The 20,997-nt window shown below is 55.5% G+C and overlaps 12 protein-coding genes across 12 annotated transcripts; 5 read left to right on the forward strand and 7 right to left on the reverse strand.

Moving 5' to 3' along the window:
* Positions 1-213: 213 nt before the first annotated feature.
* DL89DRAFT_266769 (uncharacterized protein) lies at positions 214-1,886 on the reverse strand. Its single transcript, XM_040887221.1, has 6 exons — positions 1,372-1,886; positions 1,186-1,300; positions 1,085-1,145; positions 1,034-1,053; positions 884-974; positions 214-824 (listed from the first exon to the last, which is right to left on the reverse strand). The coding sequence occupies exons 1-6, from the start codon at positions 1,517-1,519 to the stop codon at positions 570-572; spliced, it is 690 nt and encodes a 229-aa protein (XP_040744150.1). The 5' UTR covers positions 1,520-1,886; the 3' UTR covers positions 214-569.
* Positions 1,887-2,144: 258 nt separating this feature from the next.
* DL89DRAFT_266771 (cytochrome P450) lies at positions 2,145-4,000 on the forward strand. Its single transcript, XM_040887222.1, has 5 exons — positions 2,145-2,197; positions 2,232-2,255; positions 2,281-3,663; positions 3,688-3,732; positions 3,757-4,000. Exons 1-5 carry the CDS (start codon positions 2,182-2,184, stop codon positions 3,759-3,761), a joined length of 1,473 nt encoding a protein of 490 aa, XP_040744151.1. The 5' UTR covers positions 2,145-2,181; the 3' UTR covers positions 3,762-4,000.
* A 600-nt stretch (positions 4,001-4,600) lies between these two features.
* Positions 4,601-5,285, reverse strand: DL89DRAFT_322029 (uncharacterized protein; the record flags this gene model as incomplete). Its single annotated transcript, XM_040891320.1, has 1 exon — positions 4,601-5,285. Exon 1 carries the CDS (start codon positions 5,183-5,185, stop codon positions 4,601-4,603), a length of 585 nt encoding a protein of 194 aa, XP_040744152.1. The 5' UTR covers positions 5,186-5,285.
* A 97-nt stretch (positions 5,286-5,382) lies between these two features.
* DL89DRAFT_266772 (uncharacterized protein) lies at positions 5,383-8,154 on the reverse strand (the record flags this gene model as incomplete). Its single annotated transcript, XM_040887223.1, has 6 exons — positions 5,383-5,781; positions 5,835-6,365; positions 6,424-6,621; positions 6,647-6,941; positions 7,012-7,699; positions 7,839-8,154. Coding segments are annotated over 6 exons (2,082 nt in total), but the record flags the coding sequence as incomplete, so codon positions are not given.
* Positions 8,155-8,512: 358 nt separating this feature from the next.
* On the forward strand, positions 8,513-9,406 carry DL89DRAFT_266774 (uncharacterized protein). The gene is made up of 4 exons (XM_040887224.1): positions 8,513-8,621; positions 8,692-8,727; positions 8,798-8,898; positions 8,966-9,406. Exons 1-4 carry the CDS (start codon positions 8,528-8,530, stop codon positions 9,341-9,343), a joined length of 609 nt encoding a protein of 202 aa, XP_040744154.1. The 5' UTR covers positions 8,513-8,527; the 3' UTR covers positions 9,344-9,406.
* Positions 9,407-9,633: 227 nt separating this feature from the next.
* Positions 9,634-10,002, reverse strand: DL89DRAFT_222507 (peptidyl-prolyl cis-trans isomerase NIMA-interacting 4; the record flags this gene model as incomplete). The annotated part of the gene is made up of 1 exon (XM_040884587.1): positions 9,634-10,002. The coding sequence occupies one exon, from the start codon at positions 10,000-10,002 to the stop codon at positions 9,634-9,636; it is 369 nt and encodes a 122-aa protein (XP_040744155.1).
* A 135-nt stretch (positions 10,003-10,137) lies between these two features.
* DL89DRAFT_292228 (Prefoldin, subunit 4) lies at positions 10,138-10,613 on the reverse strand (the record flags this gene model as incomplete). The annotated part of the gene is made up of 3 exons (XM_040890273.1): positions 10,138-10,423; positions 10,461-10,510; positions 10,593-10,613. The coding sequence occupies 3 exons, from the start codon at positions 10,611-10,613 to the stop codon at positions 10,138-10,140; spliced, it is 357 nt and encodes a 118-aa protein (XP_040744156.1).
* A 206-nt stretch (positions 10,614-10,819) lies between these two features.
* DL89DRAFT_322035 (DER1-domain-containing protein) lies at positions 10,820-11,691 on the forward strand (the record flags this gene model as incomplete). The annotated part of the gene is made up of 3 exons (XM_040891321.1): positions 10,820-11,239; positions 11,274-11,308; positions 11,415-11,691. Exons 1-3 carry the CDS (start codon positions 10,868-10,870, stop codon positions 11,689-11,691), a joined length of 684 nt encoding a protein of 227 aa, XP_040744157.1. The 5' UTR covers positions 10,820-10,867.
* Positions 11,692-11,722: 31 nt separating this feature from the next.
* On the reverse strand, positions 11,723-12,128 carry DL89DRAFT_292230 (Sedlin; the record flags this gene model as incomplete). The annotated part of the gene is made up of 2 exons (XM_040890274.1): positions 11,723-12,037; positions 12,066-12,128. 2 exons carry the CDS (start codon positions 12,126-12,128, stop codon positions 11,723-11,725), a joined length of 378 nt encoding a protein of 125 aa, XP_040744158.1.
* A 195-nt stretch (positions 12,129-12,323) lies between these two features.
* On the forward strand, positions 12,324-15,978 carry DL89DRAFT_292231 (uncharacterized protein; the record flags this gene model as incomplete). The annotated part of the gene is made up of 4 exons (XM_040890275.1): positions 12,324-12,578; positions 12,619-12,861; positions 12,899-15,939; positions 15,969-15,978. The coding sequence occupies 4 exons, from the start codon at positions 12,324-12,326 to the stop codon at positions 15,976-15,978; spliced, it is 3,549 nt and encodes a 1,182-aa protein (XP_040744159.1).
* A 1,356-nt stretch (positions 15,979-17,334) lies between these two features.
* Positions 17,335-18,330, forward strand: DL89DRAFT_136222 (uncharacterized protein). The gene has a single exon (XM_040883376.1). The coding sequence runs from the start codon at positions 17,458-17,460 to the stop codon at positions 18,076-18,078; it is 621 nt and encodes a 206-aa protein (XP_040744160.1). The 5' UTR covers positions 17,335-17,457; the 3' UTR covers positions 18,079-18,330.
* DL89DRAFT_266777 (fumarate hydratase precursor rhizopus oryzae) lies at positions 18,258-20,644 on the reverse strand. The gene is made up of 5 exons (XM_040887225.1): positions 20,550-20,644; positions 20,225-20,323; positions 19,827-20,147; positions 19,518-19,773; positions 18,258-19,444 (listed from the first exon to the last, which is right to left on the reverse strand). Exons 1-5 carry the CDS (start codon positions 20,583-20,585, stop codon positions 18,744-18,746), a joined length of 1,413 nt encoding a protein of 470 aa, XP_040744161.1. The 5' UTR covers positions 20,586-20,644; the 3' UTR covers positions 18,258-18,743.
* Between the last annotated feature and the right edge of the window lie 353 nt (positions 20,645-20,997).

Genomic DNA, 20,997 nt, shown 5'->3' on the forward strand with positions numbered 1-20,997 from the left:
GGATCTGGACCAAACTTGCTCCGGAGTTTTCGCGGCAAGCCTGTGGTTTGCACGGGCCTGGTTCATGAATGAATCGAAGGCGCAGCTTGCGGTGAAGCGGGATACACCTTGGGACTGGTACTGACACCCGGATGGTCCTTCCAGCGCCTCTGGTGCTGCTTGTTTGACTTAGTGGGCTGGTGGTGGTCTTAATGATTGCAATTGGAGATTCAGCGCGTTTGTAGACATTTCATATTGAAACTAGACATGCGTATGCTGCTGATGCTTTAGTCCAGTGCTGATGCGCATTGCTCGATGTTGCAATGCTCTGACCATCTCAGAACGCCGGGCCCTTTTGGAATTCATTCATCACCGTCGTCCATCACCGTGTAAGGGTAGGTGTTCGACCGTGTGTTGGCAACTCGATAGCTTTGATTCAGTGGATACTTGGGAGGCAATGTGCAGATCAGGGTCAATGAATAGAATAATAGCGAGCGCCAAAATGCAGCATACAATCGACTCGATGCGCTCATTAAACGATTAGGTGACGTTGCGGATCATAGACACAAAGTAGAACACAGCTAGCCAGATCAGCTACAGAAGCCCGACGCAGGTACAGTGCATATGTGCGGATGCCGATAGCTGCGCTGAACTTGTATGCAAAGAATAGGCGAGACCACACATGCCACACGCCTTGGCCACCTTGAACTGATCGCCCTCGCGCGGCATGAGAACCACAGATCAACAGCCTTTTGCCAGCTGACCTTCAGCACCTCAGTATCCACGGCCTGCAACAGCATGCTGCTGCTGCCAAACCACTGTAAGCCAAAGTAATTGATAACTTCCTGCATTCGTGATTCTGTCCAACACCAGCTGCAGCGACGCAGGATCGGCTCCTTTTAACAAACCTGAGGACAATTTGGAGCGGGTTGCCAGAAAAATCGTCGAGACTCAAGTCGCGGGGTGCATAGCTGAAACTGCCAGACCCTAGCACTCTGCAGTTTTAGCGACACCCAGATCAGCCAGCTATGCTCGATCTTGGAATGACAAGCACCTTTGTACTGTCCCGCTGCGCTTGTATTTTGTGCCGGCCATGCCAAAGCACCCCAGGCTTGACACGCAGAAGCTTCGCCAGCTGGTTCAGAATGTCCATCGAATCGCAGTTTCTCTTTCTGCATCACAAAGTGGCAGAAATCGCCCACATACTTCCACGGGCGGCGTCCGCTCTTCGGCTTGGAGTTGGGCGACACCCGCTTGAGCATCATCTGTCGGATCTGCGTGTTGACAGAGACACCAGTAGGTAAAGGGTTGTTTGTCACTCCTGTAAATACGTGTGCATATGTATTTATCCAGGTCCCAGCTTCAGCACAAACGCTGCCTCTGTGTCCTCACCGGACTCTAGCAGCGTTCTTATATGCTGTGCGTCCTTGGCACCCAGGATCTCTACCATATGCTTTAATACCTCCTCAAATGCTTCCTTTGGGTCTTCAGGCACCTCCAGGTCATCCCCATCTTTGGGATGGCGCTGGACTATTTGCATCCGTAAACGATGTCAGGTGGATGACCCTGCCCGACTGGCCAATCTCGTTGACAAGGAAGTCACAGAGCCGGTATTTGACTACACCATCAAACTCCCTCCACTCAGACGTAGTGAATTCAGTGATACCAGCATTTGTTTACGTCTGAAAGAAAGTGGTGGATTGAGGCGCTGGCTTTGCGACTGTCTCCTCAGCAGACGTTGCGGCTGGTGCTTCCACCGAAATCTTTGCCTGCCTGCTATCCCCATGCAGCCCCTCACTGTCTGACCACGGCATGCATGATCTGGATGGCTTGATAGGTGAGTCGTGCGCGCTTTATTAATTGCGAGAAGGATATTGAGCACAAAGTGTATATACTGGTATAACACGGAGAGAAAGAGAGGCAAGAGCGGTCGTAGGCACTGGTGAAGCAACCTCAAGGAAACCAGCAATATTCGAGCTCCATGATTGCCGATCACAAATTAGCTGCCATGATCAAGACCGCCATTAGTTTCCCTGCGCCAAAGTTGTCGAGTCCATTGCACATCCTACTTGTTGGTACATGAATCTGCAGCTGCTTGTTGCCTGCTGAACTCTTGGGTTTCGGAACGGCGAAGGGGGATGGCCACATGCCCCTTGTCTTATTATCTCATCGCCACCTTAGCACTTTTGCACTCTACTTCTGATGGGTGTACTCTCCAGTGTCTTTTTTCATCGGCCTGTATATCTTGCTAGACCATTGCAGGGGCATTGGTCCTCGTCAAGTTCACATTATCTATTGCAGCTGGTCTACTAGGCTACAAAGCCATCTATGCGCTGTATTTTTCGCCCCTCCGCCATATTCCAGGCCCTTTCCTTGCACGCATTACAAGCAAGCGCAACCAGATAATAAGCATGATTGGCAAAATCGGACATTACGCGCAGCACGAGTACGACACGTACGGCGACCTCTATGTGCTGGAGCCCAATGCTGTGGCGATTTCGAACCCATCGGATATTCGTACTGTTTTTGGCTCGCATGCTTTCCTCAAATCCAGCTTTTATGAAGCGCTGAACGTTTTTGGAATTCCAAACACCGTCAGTGCCATGGATCCGACCTTTGTTGGTATGCGAAAACGCCAGTTGGGACCGTACTTCAATCCGGTGTACCTGGGGAAGATGGAGCCTGCAATCTTGAAACACGGGTATCTTGCGTTGAAAAATGCGTGGGAGGAACGAATTGCCCACAGTCCCAACGGCAAGATCAGCATAAATTACATGAAAGACTTTGCTCTGGCGACCTTCGATACTATCGGCGCATTGGCCTTTGGCCAAGAGTTCAACGGTCTAAAGCACAACAACGACGACGTGGCCAAGTGGGCCAGCGCAACCATCATTTTGCATGGCACTCGTGCAGCTGTCCCGCTCACAAAATACTTCCCGTTCTCACTGCTTCTCCGACCCCTAGAGGCGAAGTTCAAACGCCTATCCGAATTTTGCGACAAGGCAATTGCCAGCCGCAAGGAGCTGCTTCGTGTCGGTGCAGAAAAGCCTGTGGATCTCCTTCAGGCCTTTATTGATGCTGAGGATCCCGAATCGAAGACTACCATGGACGACCTCCAGGTCAAGGTTGAATCAATCGTTGCCATGTCTGCAGGCAGCGATACCTCGTCGGTCTCACTCACATGGACTATATTCCTCCTGATGGTCCACCCCGAGATCTATGCTAAGGCAAGAGATCAGGTCCGCAGCAACTTTCCAGTTGACCATGTCATCACCTATGCTGAAGCCAGAAGCAAGCTGTCGTTCGTCAAAGCGTGTCTATACGAGTCGCTTCGCCTCTGCCCTGTAGGCGGTGGCTATCTTCCCCGTGTTTCGCCTCCAGGTGGTATCACTCTTCAGGGCCATTTCATCCCTCCAGGTATGGAGATTTATGTCAACTTTCCTGGTGTCAGCCACCATGCTAGCGCATGGACTGACCCGCTAAAGTACGATCCGGCCCGGTTCCTCAATAACGACGAAGCGCACCGCAACCTGTTCACCTTTGGCCCTGGTGTCCGCATGTGTCCTGGACGCCATCTTGCCAAAATCGAGATGTTAACCATCCTGTCGAATATGCTGAAAGATTTCGATATGGCGTTGCCTGAGGACTATACCCATCTCGGGCCAGATATCCTGGATGCGAATGGTTTCCCTAAGAAAATGGAGTCAGTACATATACTTGTTACTGAACCTGTGGACCCAAAGCGCGACTGTCGTGTGATTCTTACCAAGCGCTCAGAATAGCATTGTTTTGCAATAGTTTAGCCCTGACATAGCATATCACCATATTACGACAGAAAAGGCTATATTGCTGACAAGCACTTCACCCTGGCCAAGGCTCAAGGAATCCTCGTGGGTCTTTTGATCTAACTGTGGTGGATTTATCGGCTTTCTGAGCCGCGCTCTATCTTTCTAACATTAACATGGGGTCTTTTTTATCGGTTTCTAATGGATCCCTTGTCCCTTTTCAAGTCACATCTGGCGCTTAAATAAACAATACCTGTATTACCAAATTATGGATTATAATACTGAACACCGTGAAAAACTCGCTAAACTCCTGGACCCATCCACCACTCCATCCTTCGACTCTGAAGTCGTCAATGCAGTCCTGGACTATATCGACCAAAGCGCCCACTTGCCTTGGGAAAGAATCAACTGCGGTCACATCGACCATCCACGCTTCCAATGTGTGGTCCTGGATAACATGCTCTCTGCTCACGGTCCAAAACCAACCTTCCCATTAAAAGCCTCCTGGAAACGGCCTCAAGACCTTATGGATGCTGTTAAACCCTTGCACAAAAGATGAGGCAATTGAAAAGAAAAGGAGGACCTGGGTCCGGATATATACGATTAGTTTGCCATGGTGGTGTCGAAGTGACTTGTCCGCTTCGGGGTCAAAAAGAACCAACCGATGTGGTGTATGAAGGAGAAAAGTATGCATAGGCAGTAGAATTTAATGGAATCCAGCTATTGGACATTACCTGAAAGGGCTACGATTGAAGGCGATGCAAATTGTAGATATGCTTGGTACGTTATACGCATGGTGGGGATGAGTGAGCTGCTTTTTCAGCGCAGCTAAGGGATCAAATGGCTAGAGCAAATGTGGCCAAGCCGACAACTGCACCCAACACACCAACAGCTGCCTGCCTCGCCGCTGCACTATCGTTCACCAGCACCACTCCGCCGTTCCCATTCGGGCCAACCCCCCGCCCACCCCTTGCAGGCTTCAGTCCACCAAAGTCCCTCACCATATCATCATCCTGATCGGCAGTGGTTGGAGCAGGCTTTGGCGCCGGTGGTGGCGGTGGAGCAGGTTTGGTCGAGCTAATAGCCGGATGCTCGACCCCGGCCTTGGCCGGCTTAGTCATATGCTCAAGCAGGTCCTCATTGTAATCCTTTCCGCGCGCGGCGCCGCAAAAGATCTGGACCTGCATTTCCTGCGTCGTGCGGCTCTCAGAGTCCGGGCAGTTGTCGTAGCAGGTCAGGATCTTCTTCTGGCTGTTGCATTTGCAGTCCCAATTGTCATATTCGCACATTTTGAACTGCCGTGTCTGTTGTGCGAGGCAGGCTTCGAGGATATGCTGTGCTCTGCAGTAGCCTGCCTGAGCGACGCTTAAGAAACTAAGCAGGGATAGCAGGATAGCTATGAAAATAGTCTGCACATGCATTGAAAGTATTGCGTAGCAGATAGGCAAGGAATGCAGTTGAAGAGAGGGAAAATGGAAATGCGTATGAAAAAAAAATGAAGGAGTATGTGCTATGCAAGAGCGGAAAGCAGAGACAATGTAAAGACACAGCCGAGGCAAGCTACCTAGTCATATTGGATTCTAGGTGTAGACCATCTGGTCGCAACCTGCGTGACACGTCAGGGACTTCTTTTATTAATAGAGTATAAAAATGGGAGAGAAGGGGTAGCTCTTAGGACATCGCTGCCCACATGTAATCGAGACACCACACAAACCAACCATCCGGGGGGGTGACGAAGTCAAATCAGGCATGGAAAGAAGCATGCTGGATTTCCGTTTCACATCAGAGAGGCCCAATGCTACATTTGTCCCATGGGCCGCCCATTCCGAAGTGCATGTGGTCTCGGATGTACGAGCGTGGGTCTGTGAAAGGGAGCATGTTGGCGCAGAATTTGAACGAATGCAGGGGTTATAATGGTGTATTCCAGATCTCTAACCTACCCCGCATGGCAGAGGCGCTGCTGTCACTGCGCTGGTGCAGGCTCCTGCGCAAGCTGTGCCTTCAGGGCATCCCGCCTCTCCACGAGTGTCCTGATACTCAGCCTGCAGCATGCCCTCGCGAGCCCTGGACCCTCTTCAGCTCTTCTTCTGCCTTTTCTATGCGTGCTGGAATAGCCGCCTGCTCGGCCGTATAAAGACTGGCGAATGCCTCACTATCGAGCTTGGCCTGCTCAAAATCTTTGTGCGCCGTAATGATTTTGTCCGTGAGTGCCTTTGCCCTTGCCTGATATCCTCCCAATGTGATGCCCAGTTTGCGCTCGGCCTTTGTTGCACGCGCTGCCTCAGCAGCCATTAGCTCGCGGTGCTGCGCCAGCTCGACACTGTACTTTTCAATCCATTCACCATTGCTGATTTCCGAGGTGGCCACATACTTGTTGGCGGCTGGCAGCCATGTCTCTGACCTTTCTGCCGATGCCCACGCTGTAGCAGCAAGCACCTTGCCCGCGCTCTCAAACAGCTGCTTCATCTCCTGTGGCATATTCTGTTCGATTTCTGTCGCAACCATTGCGCGAGCCTGCTCCAGCAGGTCGTCAGAGATCTCCTCAAGCTCCGCATCCGCCGATCGGGCACCGCGTAAAACTGGAGCATTGGGGACCGGATGCTTGCGCGCATCGTCCCAGGATCATCGAGCGCATCTCGTCGCTGATCAGCTCAAGCACCGACGGTGGAAGCCCCGAAGAAACGCTGACCGCGAGGATCTCCGACGACAAAGCGTCGGGCCGGGGCAAGTTGAGCTGCACTGGCTTGCTACGCCGCCGCAGCTCTGCCTCCTCCCGCTCCTCCCGCTCCTTGGCCAGCCGGCTCTCGACATCTGTTTGATCCTCGACCGCATCTGGGGGTCCGACTTGGATTTCCTCCTTTGATCACTTCGACATCGGGAACCACAACCTCAAACTCATTCTTGGGCTTGGGCAGCGACGCCAGTTTGCGCGCCAGCTGCTCACGCAAACCGCGGCTGGCCATCTTTTGCTCCCGTGGCGTCGATGCAACATTCTGTGCTGGTGTGTTGAGACCGAGCTGGTCGCGCACAGCTGTCTGAGAGCCAGGTGCTGCGGGGTTTGGCAGTGACTGCGCAAACGGGTTAGGTGTGGCCATATCAGTCCCTCTGGGCTTGACGCCGTCAAAGCCAGTGCCAGGGCCGGCTGTGGGCATGCTGGGCGCAGGCGACTCGGTGTTGCTCAGGAGCGGCGTCCACTGGTTAGCCTGTGTGCGCTGAGTCCAGTGCTTCGTTCATTATCCGGTTTGACTGGGCTGGGGTGCGCGGGGTGCGTGTAGTGGCCATGGTCGGCGTATCCGAGTAGTCGCCAAGCAAGGCGCTCGATGACTCTCCCTCACCATCGCCGACAAGCTCGCGAGCCAGGTCGCCCTGCTGACCGATCTTGGCAATGGTTTCCAACTCGGCGTCATTGACCTGGGGTGTGGGCAGCACCAGTTTCTTGCGCTTCGAAATCTGCTCATCCTCCTCCCTGGCTGCAAACACATCATGACCCCCTTTCCCCGATTCTGCCACAAATGCAATCCCGTCGCCCTTGCTCCTGTTTTCGCGCTTGCGCTTCGCCTTTGCTCTCTCCTCCTCTTCGCGCTCCGTACGCGACTTGCGCTCCAGGCTATCCAGGAACTTCCCCTTCAAAGCATGTGCACCATCAGTCTTGCGGGCCAGCTCCTCGGTGGTATCGTAGAACCCAGGCAGTGGCTTTTGCTCAAGCGGGATCTCCGCATTGTAGTCGGCATGCGTTGCTGCGTTCTTCTTTTTCTTCTTTGGCTTCAGCTCAATGCCAGCCGCTCGTAGCTCACGCCGCTTCTGCAGTGTCGCTAGCCGCCGCGCTTCCTCCAGCTGGCGCTCACGTGCCTTCCGCTTCGCCTTCTTTCCCTGCGTGTTGGCCAGCCGCGCACGGGCCTCTGACAGCATATCCTTCTCGTCCTCATCCATGTCCACTGGATCAGGCCGGAGCCGGCTTGGTCTCTGGGTTCGGGTCAATCTCGCCAGGCCTTAGCTTGCGCGCATCGCTTGCCGCCTGGCCCTCGCCGCCCGTCTCTCCGCGCAAAGCCAGCTCGTCATCCTCGCCGTTGGCACGCGCCTCAGCTTCGTCCAGCAGCCGCTGGTAGCGCTCCAGGCACTGCGCAGGCGTGCGCCCGACAATCGGCGCAATGGTCCGCCACTGCGTGGGCATCAGCTTGGCCAGGTGCAGAAGCTTCTCGTCCTCTTCCTTCGACCACTCGGTCTTTTTGATACTGGGGTCGAGCCACTCATACCAGCGCGCCTTGCACTGCTTCGGCGTCTTGCGCACCAGCAGTGAAGAGATGCGCGCCCACTGCGTCTTGCCGTATTTCATAACCGCTGCCTTGAGGATCTCGTCCTCTGTGTTTTTCCACACACCGCCCTTTAAATGGACTCTCATTTTTACAAAATAGGTTGAATTGGCTGGGAAATGTGGATATGTGGAGCTGAAATTGGCCGCGGCACGCACTGTGCCCATTTTCGATCTTTTGCGCTATACTGATCGAGATTAGGGTATTTCGTGATCAGGCGCTGGCAGCACATGGACGTCATTCCTCGAGTCGTGCAAGCACCAATACCACCATAGCGACTACTGCTTTGCTGAGCACTAGCCACTGCTTTGACACAGGACATTATAAATTAGCTGCAACGTATATTCTACCATGCAGTAATAGCAATATCCGTCCAAGAAGTAAATATTAAGGAGAAGCGGTATGTTATGCTCATACCGTCTTTTGTCTCAGGAATGGCTGGTAGCTAAAACAATGCTCAAATATATTATTCTATCCATTGCAATATTGCCGTTTGTCCTTTGTGACAAGGTCAAGATGGACGTGTATATCATGTCTCGCTGCCCAGGAACGTATATGTGCGTGTTGAGTATGATGCTGTGTGTGGCCAGTGGTACTTATAAATTGTGTTCTTGTAGATGCGGCAAAGGCAATGAGGGACATGGCAGCAGTATGTAAGTGTCTGGTTTATACGCTGGCTTTGCAAAAGCACGCAGATCAGCCCTAACTCCATACATGTCTTAGATTACGATAACCACTCGGCAGTCGACCTTAGAGTGAACTACATTGCGACGCCTAATGGTAATGCCACATATGGCGCCAGCTGTTTGCACGGCGATATTGAGGTAGGCATGAGCAACACGGACAATCCAGAATGCACAGCGCTGCACAGCTAAAGTTCCACAAACATAGTGCCTTGGAAATATCCAGCAACTGTGCGTGCAAGAAAAGTCAACGACCGACGACACTCTGGACTTCGTTCTCTGCCAGCAAAAGAAAGTCGAGCAGATCGGCACATGGTTGCATTTCGCGAGCTGTCTGCGGCCACTCTCGCATTGGCAGCAGATTGTCCGCTGCGTGGCTACCGACGAAGGCAAAAAGCTGTTACGAAAGAGCGCTGAATACAGTGTGCAGCACAATGCTAAGACGTCGTTGACGTTCCAGCTCAACGGCAGCCAGCGATGCGTGTTCGATCAGGGCGCATGGAAGCAGTATGACGAGGACTGTCCGGGCGGATACAGCGTGCCAATGTTCTCCAAGAGCATCAAGAGCCTGTCGGTATCTAAATAGAGATTTGTAGCCGCTATCCCAAGAAAAACCTCCCACGGACAAGTGAAGGCCAACTTAACAAAGCGGCGGTAGGACCCAAAAAGTGACTGAGCCCTGCGTCACTCTGGCCCTCCTCACAGAACCAATGGAACCGATTGATGAAGAGGCCAAAAGAAAGGCGCATCTTCCAGGTCCAGCAGTTAACAGGAGAGCGTAAAAGTACAAGGGCTTCTAAAAACTTTTGGGCCGGTTTAGATCCACTTCGTAGTATCACCCGATCTGCATGCGCTGGGTTATAGGATGGGCGATTTTTATTTCCTGCCCTCAACCATGATTATGTGATAGCCAAACTTTGTCTTGACCGGGGGGTTCGTATAGACCGGCTTGGCCGTGGTGCTCGGCTGCAGCGCAAAGGCCGCGTCCTGGAAGGCGCCGACCATCGATCCGCGCACCATCCAGCCGAGGTTCCCGCCCTGCTTGGCCTTGTCCTCGGAGAACTCGGAGGCAACCTGGTCGAAGCGCTCGCCGGCCTGGAGCTTGGCCAGGGCCTCCGTGGCCTTCGAGTGCTTCTCGCATAGGATATGCCGCACGCTGACAGCCTGGGCAGGCTTCAGCTTGCCGGCGTCCTTGGAGTCCGATCCCTCGTTGCTCTTGCCCTTGGCGCCCTTGTTCTTGCCCATGGTGTGGAAATTGTCTGCAGGTGTAGAAAGTAGTGGTCATTTTTATTTCCGGGCGACCAGGGTGCCTTGCATGTTGTACTGGGAGCTCCTCACATGCTGCGCTATGGGTAACAGGTGTATTTTAATTAACTGGCTCTAGTCCTTCTCGAGGTTGATTGCCCGACCAAACTTTCCGTACAGCTCCTTCTTGAGCACCTCCATCTCCTCAGAAATGTCAGAGATCTGCTTATCCAGGTCCTCGACGCGAGCATCAATCGCATCCTTGTTCTTCTCGACGCGCTCCTGGGCTTCCTCCAGCGGCAGCATAACAAACGTGTCGCCAACCCGGTACGGCACGGGCTCCTCCTCGTCGAGAAGCTCGATCTCCATGGCGAGGTCGTCGAGGTACTCCTTCTCAGTCTTCTGGACTCTTGTATGAATCCTCGAGGCGCTCGAGGCGCGCGTTCAGCTTGCTGAACTGGTTGATGCGCTGCTGGTCCTCCCAGTTGACTTCGACGTCACGCTCGTCCTCGTGTTGGATCTAGCATATGTGTTCTTCTTAGTGCTGGCCGAGGAATGCTGCTGGTAGTGGATGTATAGTGCCTGCTTACCAGAGGGAATTTGCCAGACATGTTCCGATTAGTGTGAAAAAGAGCCGGTGTGGGTGTATCTCGGGCGGAGCCCGTGTTCTTTTTCATCGGTCCCGGATCTTCAATGTATTGCTGCGATTACGTGTAAAGACCAAGTTATAGGACCCGGCTGCTGTGTCCATGCGCCATTGGCTGGCCGCTTTATTGAAACGCCTGTCTTGGCGGGAGATGACTGCGCAGACGCCCGCCGCTTTCTCTTTCTCCCTCGCACTAGTCCTTTCACCAGTTCTCATAAAATGGCTCGACCAGCAGGTGGCAATCAGACAAGCAATCAGAATAGCGTTGCGAATGCATTCAAGGAGTGGTACGCATCCCTGCCGCCAATTACCCGGACAGTCCTGACGGGCATCGTCGGGACGACGTTTGCAGCCGGGCTGGGCGTGGTCCCTTACCATCACCTCATCCTGTACTGGCCGTTTGTGTACCAAAAGTTCCACATCTGGCGCATAGTGACGACGTTCCTGGCGGACCGCATCTCCCTGAATCTGGTCCTTAATATGATCTTCTTCTACCGGGACTCGACGGATCTGGAGACGCAGATATTTGCGGGGCGCAAGGCCGACTATACGTGGTTCCTGCTGCTGAGCATGGCCATGACCTTGAAGCGTGTCGTGGATCACCAACACCATGATGCTGACCGAGTCGCTGCTGCTGTCGGTGGTGATGCTGTGGTCGCTGTACCACAGGGAGCAGATTGTGAGCTTTTCTGTTTGGATTCCGGTTCCCTGCCATGTACCTACCGTATGCGCTGATTGCGGCCGACTGGATTGGCCGCGGCGGCAGGTTCTCGTATGCTATGGTGTACGGCGCCTTGGCCGGCCGCGCATACTATTACCTGGCGACCGAGCTGCCAGCACAGGGCGGTCTGGACTATATCCGCACGCCGCAGTTCCTGTACAGGCTGCTGGGAGAGACGCCCAGCGCGGGTCCTGGAACAATGAGGAGTGTGTCGGGCGCTACGGACCTGCGCACAAGATACACCAGCAGCGGCGCGCGGGCGGCGCCGGTCAATCGGACACCCGGCAGCGGACACAACTGGGGTACTGGTAGACGTCTTTAAAAACTATCTATTCATACAAAACACCTATGCTTCACAGCAGGTATTTTCTGGCCAGCGCGTGCACCTTGGTGTCAAATGCCTGGGCCTGGATCGGCGCGTTGGGCTCGTAGAACGGGTTCAGCAGGGTCTTCAGGTACAGCTCGTGGCAGTCGGTGAAAAAGCCCTTGATTGAGTCCTCAGCCTTGTTCTCGTGGAGCAGCATGAGCCGCACGTTGGTGGGCGTCACGTACGCCGATACATTCCACTCGTTGTACCGGTCAACGGTCTTCAAGTAGCAGCTGTTGCTCATGAACTGCGCATCGTCGACCAGGTCCAGCGCGGCATGGGCAATGAACTGGTTCAGGTGCTTGTTCTCGTCCCTCCGCATGCCGAACTCGGTCCTCGTACAGCGGCGAGTCGTTGGTGCCCACGATGGCAAAGTAGAATGTGAGCGACATTGAAATACAGGGGGAAAGTGAGTTTGAAAAAGGCTTGTCCAGGATGAGGCGCTTTGTGTGCTGTGGATCACTGGCAAGAAAAGTTTGACCAGCCTCTCCTTTTCCTCTGCTTCCAGACGCATGCTTTTAATCAACAGAATTCCCTTTTAAATCGACACTCGCAATTTTTTTGTACTTATTCCAGCAGCAGTTTAAATGGCCAGCACAGAGGTATCCACGCGTGCCGACGAGCTGTACAGGCTGGGGGTGGAGAGTGAAACGCCGAATCGCACACAGCTGGACAAGCTGGTGGATTTCTTGCGCGTCAACCCGCTGCTCCTGTACCCGGACTACTTTAACAGGGGCTACCAGTCGAATGAGCCTGCAATCGGAGCGTGGCACGGCCAGAGCGCCAACGACTCGGACGACACGCTCGTATACCTAACGACACTGGGCGTGTGGGGGTGGGCGGTGATGGAGGACGCCTGTGTGCCTGCGGCCGCCAACCAAGCAGCTGTTCAAGACAACATACCCAGGCATGGTCCACCGCTTCCTAAAAATAGCCGGGCAGACGCTGCGCCAGATGAGCCACACGCCAGGCCCGATTGTGCGGCGCGCAATCCAGGCGCTGACGCGGTTCTGGTCGGTCCTGTACCGGCATTGCACCGACGAGGAGGAGGATGAGCGCATGTGGATGCAGGCATACAAAGAGATGCACGGGCCTGGCAGTGACTATCCGCCAGATCCCGCAACAGTCGGAGGACCCAGCCACACTGATGCATGTGGTCAAGTTCTTGGAGACAGAGGCCGCAATCTTCTCGGCAGCGCAGCAGCGTGCTGATACAAAGGGGTACGATGAGGCCAGCCTGGATCTGTGCCCTGATCAGCACCCATATCTTAACAAAGCCCAGCTGGAGGAGCGCGGCACGTCGGCACGGCAGATGCTGCTGTCGCTGCTGCCCAACAGCGAGACGCCGCGGCTGTTCAACACGACTTTTATCACCGGTATAGTGACATCGCATGTGTACCTGATGAATCTGCGACCGCAGTTTGTCACGATGCTGCTGCGACCGGTGATGGACTGGTACGAGCAAATAAACACCAACTACAACTCGATGGTGACCTCCACCCAGTCGTCCACCATTCAAAAGACCCTGCGTCTGTCGCTGTTCCAGCTGTACTGCAGGATGCTGGCTCAGGGCCTGGTGCAGAAATACTGCCCGCAGCTGGAGAGCATTCTGGATACCCTGGGCGGGTCCGAGTGGATCTCCTGGCAGAGCCGGCAGGCCCGTCGGCGCAAGTACGAGGAGGAAAAGCGCGCCAGAGAGCGCAGCAAGATGGCGTCAAGGCAGCAGCAACAGCAGCAACAGCAGCAGCAGAGACAGCGGTATAGCCAGCCTAGCTCTGCGGCCTCTGCCTGGGACCAGGCGCGTGACGGTGATTACTATTTCGATCCAGACGATGACACCATGGCTGATCAGCCAGCGCCGATGCTGCCGACCGACGCAAACTCGTTCTCGAGCATCGCGCCGCTGCCGGCCGAAATCGGGGCCATGCTCGAGTCGCTGAACCGTAACATGGCCTCGGGCAAGAAGCGCCCGGCGCACCGGCCCGAGTCTGACGACGAGGAGGAAGATGAGGAGCAGCAGTTCCGCAGGCTTGAGGAAAACACGAAGCGGGTCAAATTTGAGGCTGAGCAAGTGGCAGCAGCAGCTGTTACTGCCATCGCTGACATTGCATCCAGAGCTGCAAAGGCTGACAAGGCTGACAAGTCGGCCACGGGGGATGTTGAAATGGACGAAGAGGTCAGCGCAGCAACGGACTCCGGTCCGTTTGTGCTGCACAAGAGTGAGGACATCACGCCCGAGCTGCGCGAGCAGATGATGAACCAGGCGTTCAATCGCGTGGTGGATGCCAGCAAGAGGGTGAAGGCGCTGGTCGAAAGCATGCACGTCCAGGGCAGCCGCGATGTGGCCGAGATCAATGCCCCCAGGGTGCTGCCCAACGGGCTCAGCACCAACGCGGGCGTGCTTGAGGACGCAATGTTGCTGCTGGTGCGGCTGATCTCCAACTTTTACATCACGCAGGCAGATACCGACAGGCTTGCAACCAGCAAGCAGGCAGATAGCGTGCTGTCGCATGGGATCCGCGAGTGCATCGGGGGCGTGATCTCTTTTATCATTGAGTCACCGCGGGCACACTACCGGCTGGCCCAGCTGCTGCTGTATGAGCTCTGGCTGGCTGTAATTATCGCCAACCCCGAGCTCAAAGAGAGCAAGCCAGACGAGTTCTCGCCACTTGCGCTGTACACCGACTGGTGCACGCGCTTCTTTGATAGCATCCTTGAATCGGCAATCAAAGCCACGCTGACAGCCGAACAGCCAGCCCAGGTCGTGCCTGGCGCTGCCGAGGGCACTGTGGCAGTGCCGCCTGCCAGCAGGGCACCGCAGCATGACCGGCTGCTGTTCAACTACATCGTCGAAGCGCCGTTTTTCCCGCCTGTCCTCATTAGCAAGATGGGCACATGCCTCAGCAACCCTCGCACCGCACACATGGGCATCGCGACGCTGCGTGATGCCATTGCGCTGCGTCCGCCTGTGCGCCGCGAGGGGCTTCGTCTTCTGCTTGCCTATAGCGCGAACCCCGATAGTGCCACACGCACAGCATGCATCATTGCCGTCAAGAAGCATCACACCGATCCCACACACGCGGCGTGGATAGAGAAGATGGCACTGGATGGTATGCGTGAGAGCCTGAAGGACGCAACTGCGCAGTTTGCAGAGCTGGGGACCAAAGTGAAGGGCATTCTGGAGACGCCTACTGGTCAGCCCATGGAGGGCGATGAGGCTACAGCGCCTGAGGACCCGAAGGCACTTGCCGCCAAGGCAAAGGCTGCAGGCGAGGCTGCGATTGCTGAGCGGGTGCTTCGGCGCTCACAGCTGTTCTTAGCACTGTGCACCCGCAATACCAGCTTGCTGTCCAAAATACTCGAGATCTATGCTGATGCGATTCCGCAGGTGCAGGTCATGATCCGCCACCACATCAAGCCGCTGGTGCTGTCATTGGCGCACAGCCCAGCAAAGGTCCTGCCTGTCCTGCGCACATTCCCACCAGGAGCCGAACTGATGGTGCTGCGGATGGTGGAGCTGCTTACGCTGCAAACGGTCCCGTCCAAGGAGCTGGTTCAGACCGTGATCGATATATACAAGGAGCGCCAGCCCAGCCCGCGCGTTCTGATCTTTGTGCTCAATGGCATGACGCGCGACCAGCTGGCGCAGTACCTGCCTGAGGTTGTGCGCATGCTGAATGGCACCGAGCCCATGCACATGCTAGTCACCATGGGCTTTGACCGCCTGACCACGTCGTACCAGGGCCGCCCCAGCTGCATGAGCCCGACTGAGCTGCTCGTCGCACTCCACGCCAAGCCAATCTACGACACAGGCATCGCATGTGCGGTGGAGGCCGTGCGTATCTGCATCGACAAGGACATGGTGTTTTCGCCGCAGATCCTGGCTGCCGCCGTCAAGATGCTGCTGGAGCAGGACGAGGTGCCACCTCTGCTGCTGCGCACGGGAATACTCTGCCACAAGAAGCACCGGAGCACTGCTGGCCTTATCAACGGCATGCTCAATACCTTGGTCGAGCGTCGTGTGTGGCAGATGCAGGACGATGTCTGGCAGGGATTCGTGCTGTGCTGCTACGAGTTGCTGCCGGCAACGTTCAAGGTCATGTTCAGCCTGCCACACGAGCATATGAAGAGGATGATCGAGCTGGACCCGCGGCTGAAGAAGGCCGCTAAAGGAGTACGCGTCAAAGTTCCCGCGTGGCAGCCGTCGCGACCACTACCAGTGGCTGCTGGAGCTTGGAGTAGCTCTTGGTTTGTATCTGAAAATATATGGTTTTTGTAGCGACCCGATGTCCTGGCGCACTGGAACCCCCTGGCCCAGCCTGCTGCTATTTGCTGATCAAAGAAACGTGACTGCATGCAAGCCGCACAGCTATTTCGGAAATGAACTTTTGAGGCATACTCCGAGTCCAGTTCGCTGGCAGGTCCTCAGCGATTTCCTCTGGTGGCGGTCCCGGATTTGCGATCTACGTTAGCAAGAAATAGAAATGGACCGCCTTTCGTCATTGTGCAGCTGGAGTCCAGCTCGCAGAACTCTTGGTTTCTGCTATTGTTGCGTCCTATTGTCCTGTTTAGCCTCTGGTGCCACAACTCGGAATAGGACTAGCACAATCCAGGTTAGACAGAGAGAGCAGCAACAAAGGCGATGATGGAAAGGCAGTAGCGCAGCAATGGCCATCCGAGTCGCGATGCATCGTGCGAGCCATGTGCTGGCTCCTTTCCCATGTCCATGTCCCATGTCATGTCCATGAAACTGCATGGCCTCCTTTCTGGCCTGCATCCTGGAAAGCGCACAGAAGTGCAAGTGAAAAACAGCTGACAGCTATCAAGCTTGGCCAAGCTCGGACGGTGATCGTTTTGTCTGGGCATCTGCAGATTCCCCCTTACCCGTCTAGCAAGCCAGTTCTATTTTTAAAAACAGTCTAACCGGTCCGCTCCAGAGGAGCCGCGCCCCGTCATTGATGATTGGAGCTAGAATCGTAAAGGATGACCTAATAGATATTGCCAGGCTCTGGGAAGAAGGGTGCAACAACAAACACCACAGCTGGCGCTGAATGGCCTGCAGTCTGTCCAATGCCCATGCTGCACCAGCCCAAAAAACCGTCAGTCCTTCTGCCGATCCCTTATTTTTACCACACGCATGTCTCCCCCCATTTCTTTGTGTTGATTGCAATCAACATCCCTTATTCGCGCATTCTCCACCTTGCACTGGGCGGCCAGTCTGTCGCGAAAGACGAAGAATGACTACGGATATAGAGCGAGTCCGCCATATCGGCGTCTCCACGCGCTGAACGCAGTAGGATAATGAAAAACGTTCCCAAGTTTACGACGAAAAAAAACAACAACGAGCAGTACCCTTCGGACAAAGGCGATGTTTTTGGCAAACTCGTCGTTTTTCGTGCCTCGTATCCCAATTGACGAGCTATTCGCTGCGCTAGTTCGTCTCTTTTCCTTTGCTCCCTCTTCACCTATTTGCATTTTTCACACCTTCTTTGCGAGAGTTGCGTTGACGCAGACTTTCCCTCCCTCCTCACCCTTTCCGCGTATTACCGAAGTTTTATAGAGGCCAAGTTAAAATATAGCCCTTCCCGTGCGCTAGTTCTTATTGTCCACTTGGCTTGTTATATATCCCTTTCCCCTCACTTTCCATCTCCCCCTTCGACCTCTTTAGGTTGCAAACCAATCACCACCACTCTATCCGACCTTTTGTATTGAAATATTGCAATGATTTCGATTGTGCGCAACGCTGTCGCCTTGGCTGCTGTTGTCTCGTCTGTGCTGGCTCACAGCTGGGTTGACTGCGTCAAGTACGACCCGGTCAACCAATCGTGCCTCGGCTACCCGCGCGGGTACCCGGGGCGGCAAGATGCCAACATCAACACCGAGTACACGTACCTGTTCAGCGGATCGCCCTCTTCGCAGGCCATGTGCAATGACAAGCAGCAGGCATCGATGAACTACCCGGGCAACTTCAAGATGGCGACGGTGCAGCCGGGCGAGACGGTGTACACGACATGGGAGATGAACGGGCATCTGAACAACGAGAGCCCGACGACGATCAAGGTCCTGTACTATCCTGACTCGTCCAAGGAGTTCATGGATGTGAAGGAGCGCGACACGTCGATGGTTGCTGGCTCGATGGAGTTTGCGACGAACGGGAACTGCTACATCCCGGACAACCCGAACTCGGTGTGCTTTGGGAGCTGGAAGGTGCCGCAGGACCTGGATGCCCGGGCAGACATATCACTTTGTGTGGTTCTGGTACTTCAACGCGAACCCTGCCGGCCAGTGGTACTCGTCCTGCTTCGACCTGAAGGTCGAGTCCGAGAGCCACGTCGTCGATAGCTCCAAGTCCATGGGTGAGCTGCTCAAGAAGGGCCAGCCGTCGCTCAGCTACGTGTATGGATTCAACAGCAAGGTCGAGGCCCAGGTTGCCGATGTCACATCGCTGAGCCGCTATGCCCATGCTGCCAACACATCGACCTCCGCCGCCCCCATGTCGACGCCTGCCCCGATGACCTCAGCCGCCCCCATGGCCTCTCCTACCGTGTCGCTCGACGATAACGGCCGGAACCCAGACCCCATGGCTGCTTCTACTAGCTCGGCACTGGCCAGCTCGGCACCGGCCAGCTCGGCACCGGCCACTGCTGCGACAGAGCCCCCTATGCCGTCTGCGGCACCGACCTCATCCCCAGTTGCTTCGCTCGAGGTTGCCACTGTTCAGGATCCCAAGCACCCCGGGCCGCACGCTGAAGTGCTACCGCAGACGCCGTCCTGCCAACTAAGAAACGCGACAACGACTTCATGAGCCTTTTTTTCTCACGTCTTGCTAAATTACGTATGCAGTGATGTGCCTTCCCCACCTCCAGGCTGTATGCCGTGTGTTGCTCAATGTACATGTGTCGATCTGCCCCATCTCCCTATTTTGCTCTCCTGGTGCCATACATGTCCACGCATCTCGTCCCAGCAGGCTGGTCAATACTATGTGGTTTTACTTTTTCGTGCAATGTCTAGTTCTTGTAGTCCTTGGGGCCCAGCATGTCCTCAGGGCGCACCCACTGGTCAAACTGCTCCTCGTTGAGCGAGCCCAGGGCAATGGCCGCCTGCTTCAGCGTGGTGCCCTCCTTGTGCGCCTTCTTGGCGGCAGCAGCAGCATTGTCATAGCCAATGTACGGGTTCAGCGCAGTGACCAGCATCAGCGACTCGTGCAGGATCTTGTTGATGCGCTCCTCGTTGGCCTTGATGCCGACAACGCAGTTCTTGCGGAACGAGTCGCTGCCGTCGGACAGCAGGCGGACCGAGTGCAGCACGTTGTAGATCATCATGGGCTTGAACACGTTCAGCTCAAAGTGGCCGTTGGCGCCACCGAAGGTCACCGCCGTGTGGTTGCCCATCACCTGCGCGCACAGCATCGTCATCGACTCGCACTGCGTCGGGTTGACCTTGCCCGGCATGATCGACGATCCAGGCTCGTTCTCGGGCAGCTGCAGCTCGCCGAGGCCGCACCGCGGGCCACTGCCCAGCAGGCGGATGTCGCTGGCAATCTTGAACAGCGAGACGGCAATGGTGTTCAGGGCGCCCGATGCCTCAACCAGCGCGTCATGCGCCGCAAGGGCCTCGAACTTGTTCGGCGCCGACGTGAACTGGTAGCCAGAGATGTTCGAGATCTCCTCGGCCATGGCCTTGTCAAAGCCGGTGTACGTGTTCAGGCCTGTGCCCACAGCAGTGCCGCCAATGGCCAGCTGCGACAGGCGCGGCAGCGCAGGCCTCGATGCGCTCGATACCGTTGGTCAGCATCTGCGTGTAGCCAGAGAACTCCTGGCCCAGGGTCAGCGGGGTCGCGTCCTGCAGGTGGGTGCGGCCGATCTTGATGATATTCTTGAACTCGTCCTGCTTGGCCTGGAAGGCGTCGCGCAGGGCGGTCAGCGCAGGGATCAGGCGCCGGTTGATCTCGGTCACCGCCGCAATGTGCATGGCCGTCGGGAACGTGTCGTTCGACGACTGGCTCTTGTTGACGTGGTCGTTCGGGTGCACGGGCTTCTTTCGAGCCGAGCTCACCGCCCAGGAATCTCGATCGCACGGTTGGCAATCACCTCGTTGACGTTCATGTTCGTCTGCGTGCCCGAGCCCGTCTGCCAGACCACCAGCGGGAAGTGGTCCATAAGCTTGCCCTCGATCACCTCCGTCGCTGCCTGCTGGATCGCCTCGCTGGCCGTGGAATCAAGGCCAAAGTCGCGGTTGACGATGGCTGCCGCCTTCTTCAGAACGCCCATGGCCTTGATCACAGCATCGGGCATCCGGTCGGTGTCGGCGCAGATGTCAAAGTTCATCTTGGAGCGGGCGGTCTGGCAGCCGTAGTACTTGTCGGCCGGCACCTCGAGCTCACCCATGGTGTCGCGCTCAACACGGACCTTCTAAAAAAAGACATCGGTTTGGTTAGCGGCTGCGTACGTTGCGAGTTCGTCTCATGCCAAATTATATTGATCTTTACCGAGAGCTGGGCAGCAGCAGCAGTGAAAGTGCGCACAGCACCCTGGCTGGACTGCGCCTTGGCGGCAGCACGGACTCCAGAGAGGAGAGCCTGGCGGAGCTAAAGCTGATGGGCAGATGGAGGGTGGGTCGGGGCCTCACAGGAGTGGTAGAGCAGACAAAAGAAGCATGGGAGGAGATACACCAGGGAAGGAGACGGTAGACAGGAAGCAAGGTAGCAGGGTGGGTTTAGTACATTGGCCGATGGAGCTGACACGGTTAGCTGGACACGCTTCTCTCCTTGGACGTGTCCTGTTGTTGCGCTCTTCTGAATTCGTGCTACTTACAGCGCCGTTCTTGAGAATAGGGCCAGCAGGAGACATCGTTGCTTTTGTCGCTTACGTAGACGGGGACTATTGAAAGTTCAAGGAATGGATGGAAAGAGAAAAGCAGTGCTCCTCGGAGATTACGATGCCTCGCACTGCCTTTTATACTCCCCCTGACCCGCCGTGTCGCGCTGCCCGTATCTCTCGACAGCCCCCTTTTTTCGCCCGACCCGGGGAATGCACACCTTTGTCGCCTCGCTGTGTCACTCGTCCCGAGTTGATCCTGCAGTGAACGGACCACCCGGCTTTAGGGCGAAATGCTCCGACCAAGGCGCGCTGTGCACTGCCAGCCAGCATGGGGCTTTTTGCGATAAGCGTGATCGCTGATCCGAATCCCAGGATTCTGCGATCAGTGCCATTTCGAGTGAGCAAGCTTGCCAGCAGCCATTTCGTGCATTGCGGCTTTTTC

Source organism: Linderina pennispora (genome assembly GCF_002104995.1).
Source record: "Linderina pennispora strain ATCC 12442 chromosome Unknown DL89scaffold_5, whole genome shotgun sequence".
NCBI lineage: Eukaryota > Fungi > Kickxellomycota > Kickxellomycetes > Kickxellales > Kickxellaceae > Linderina > Linderina pennispora.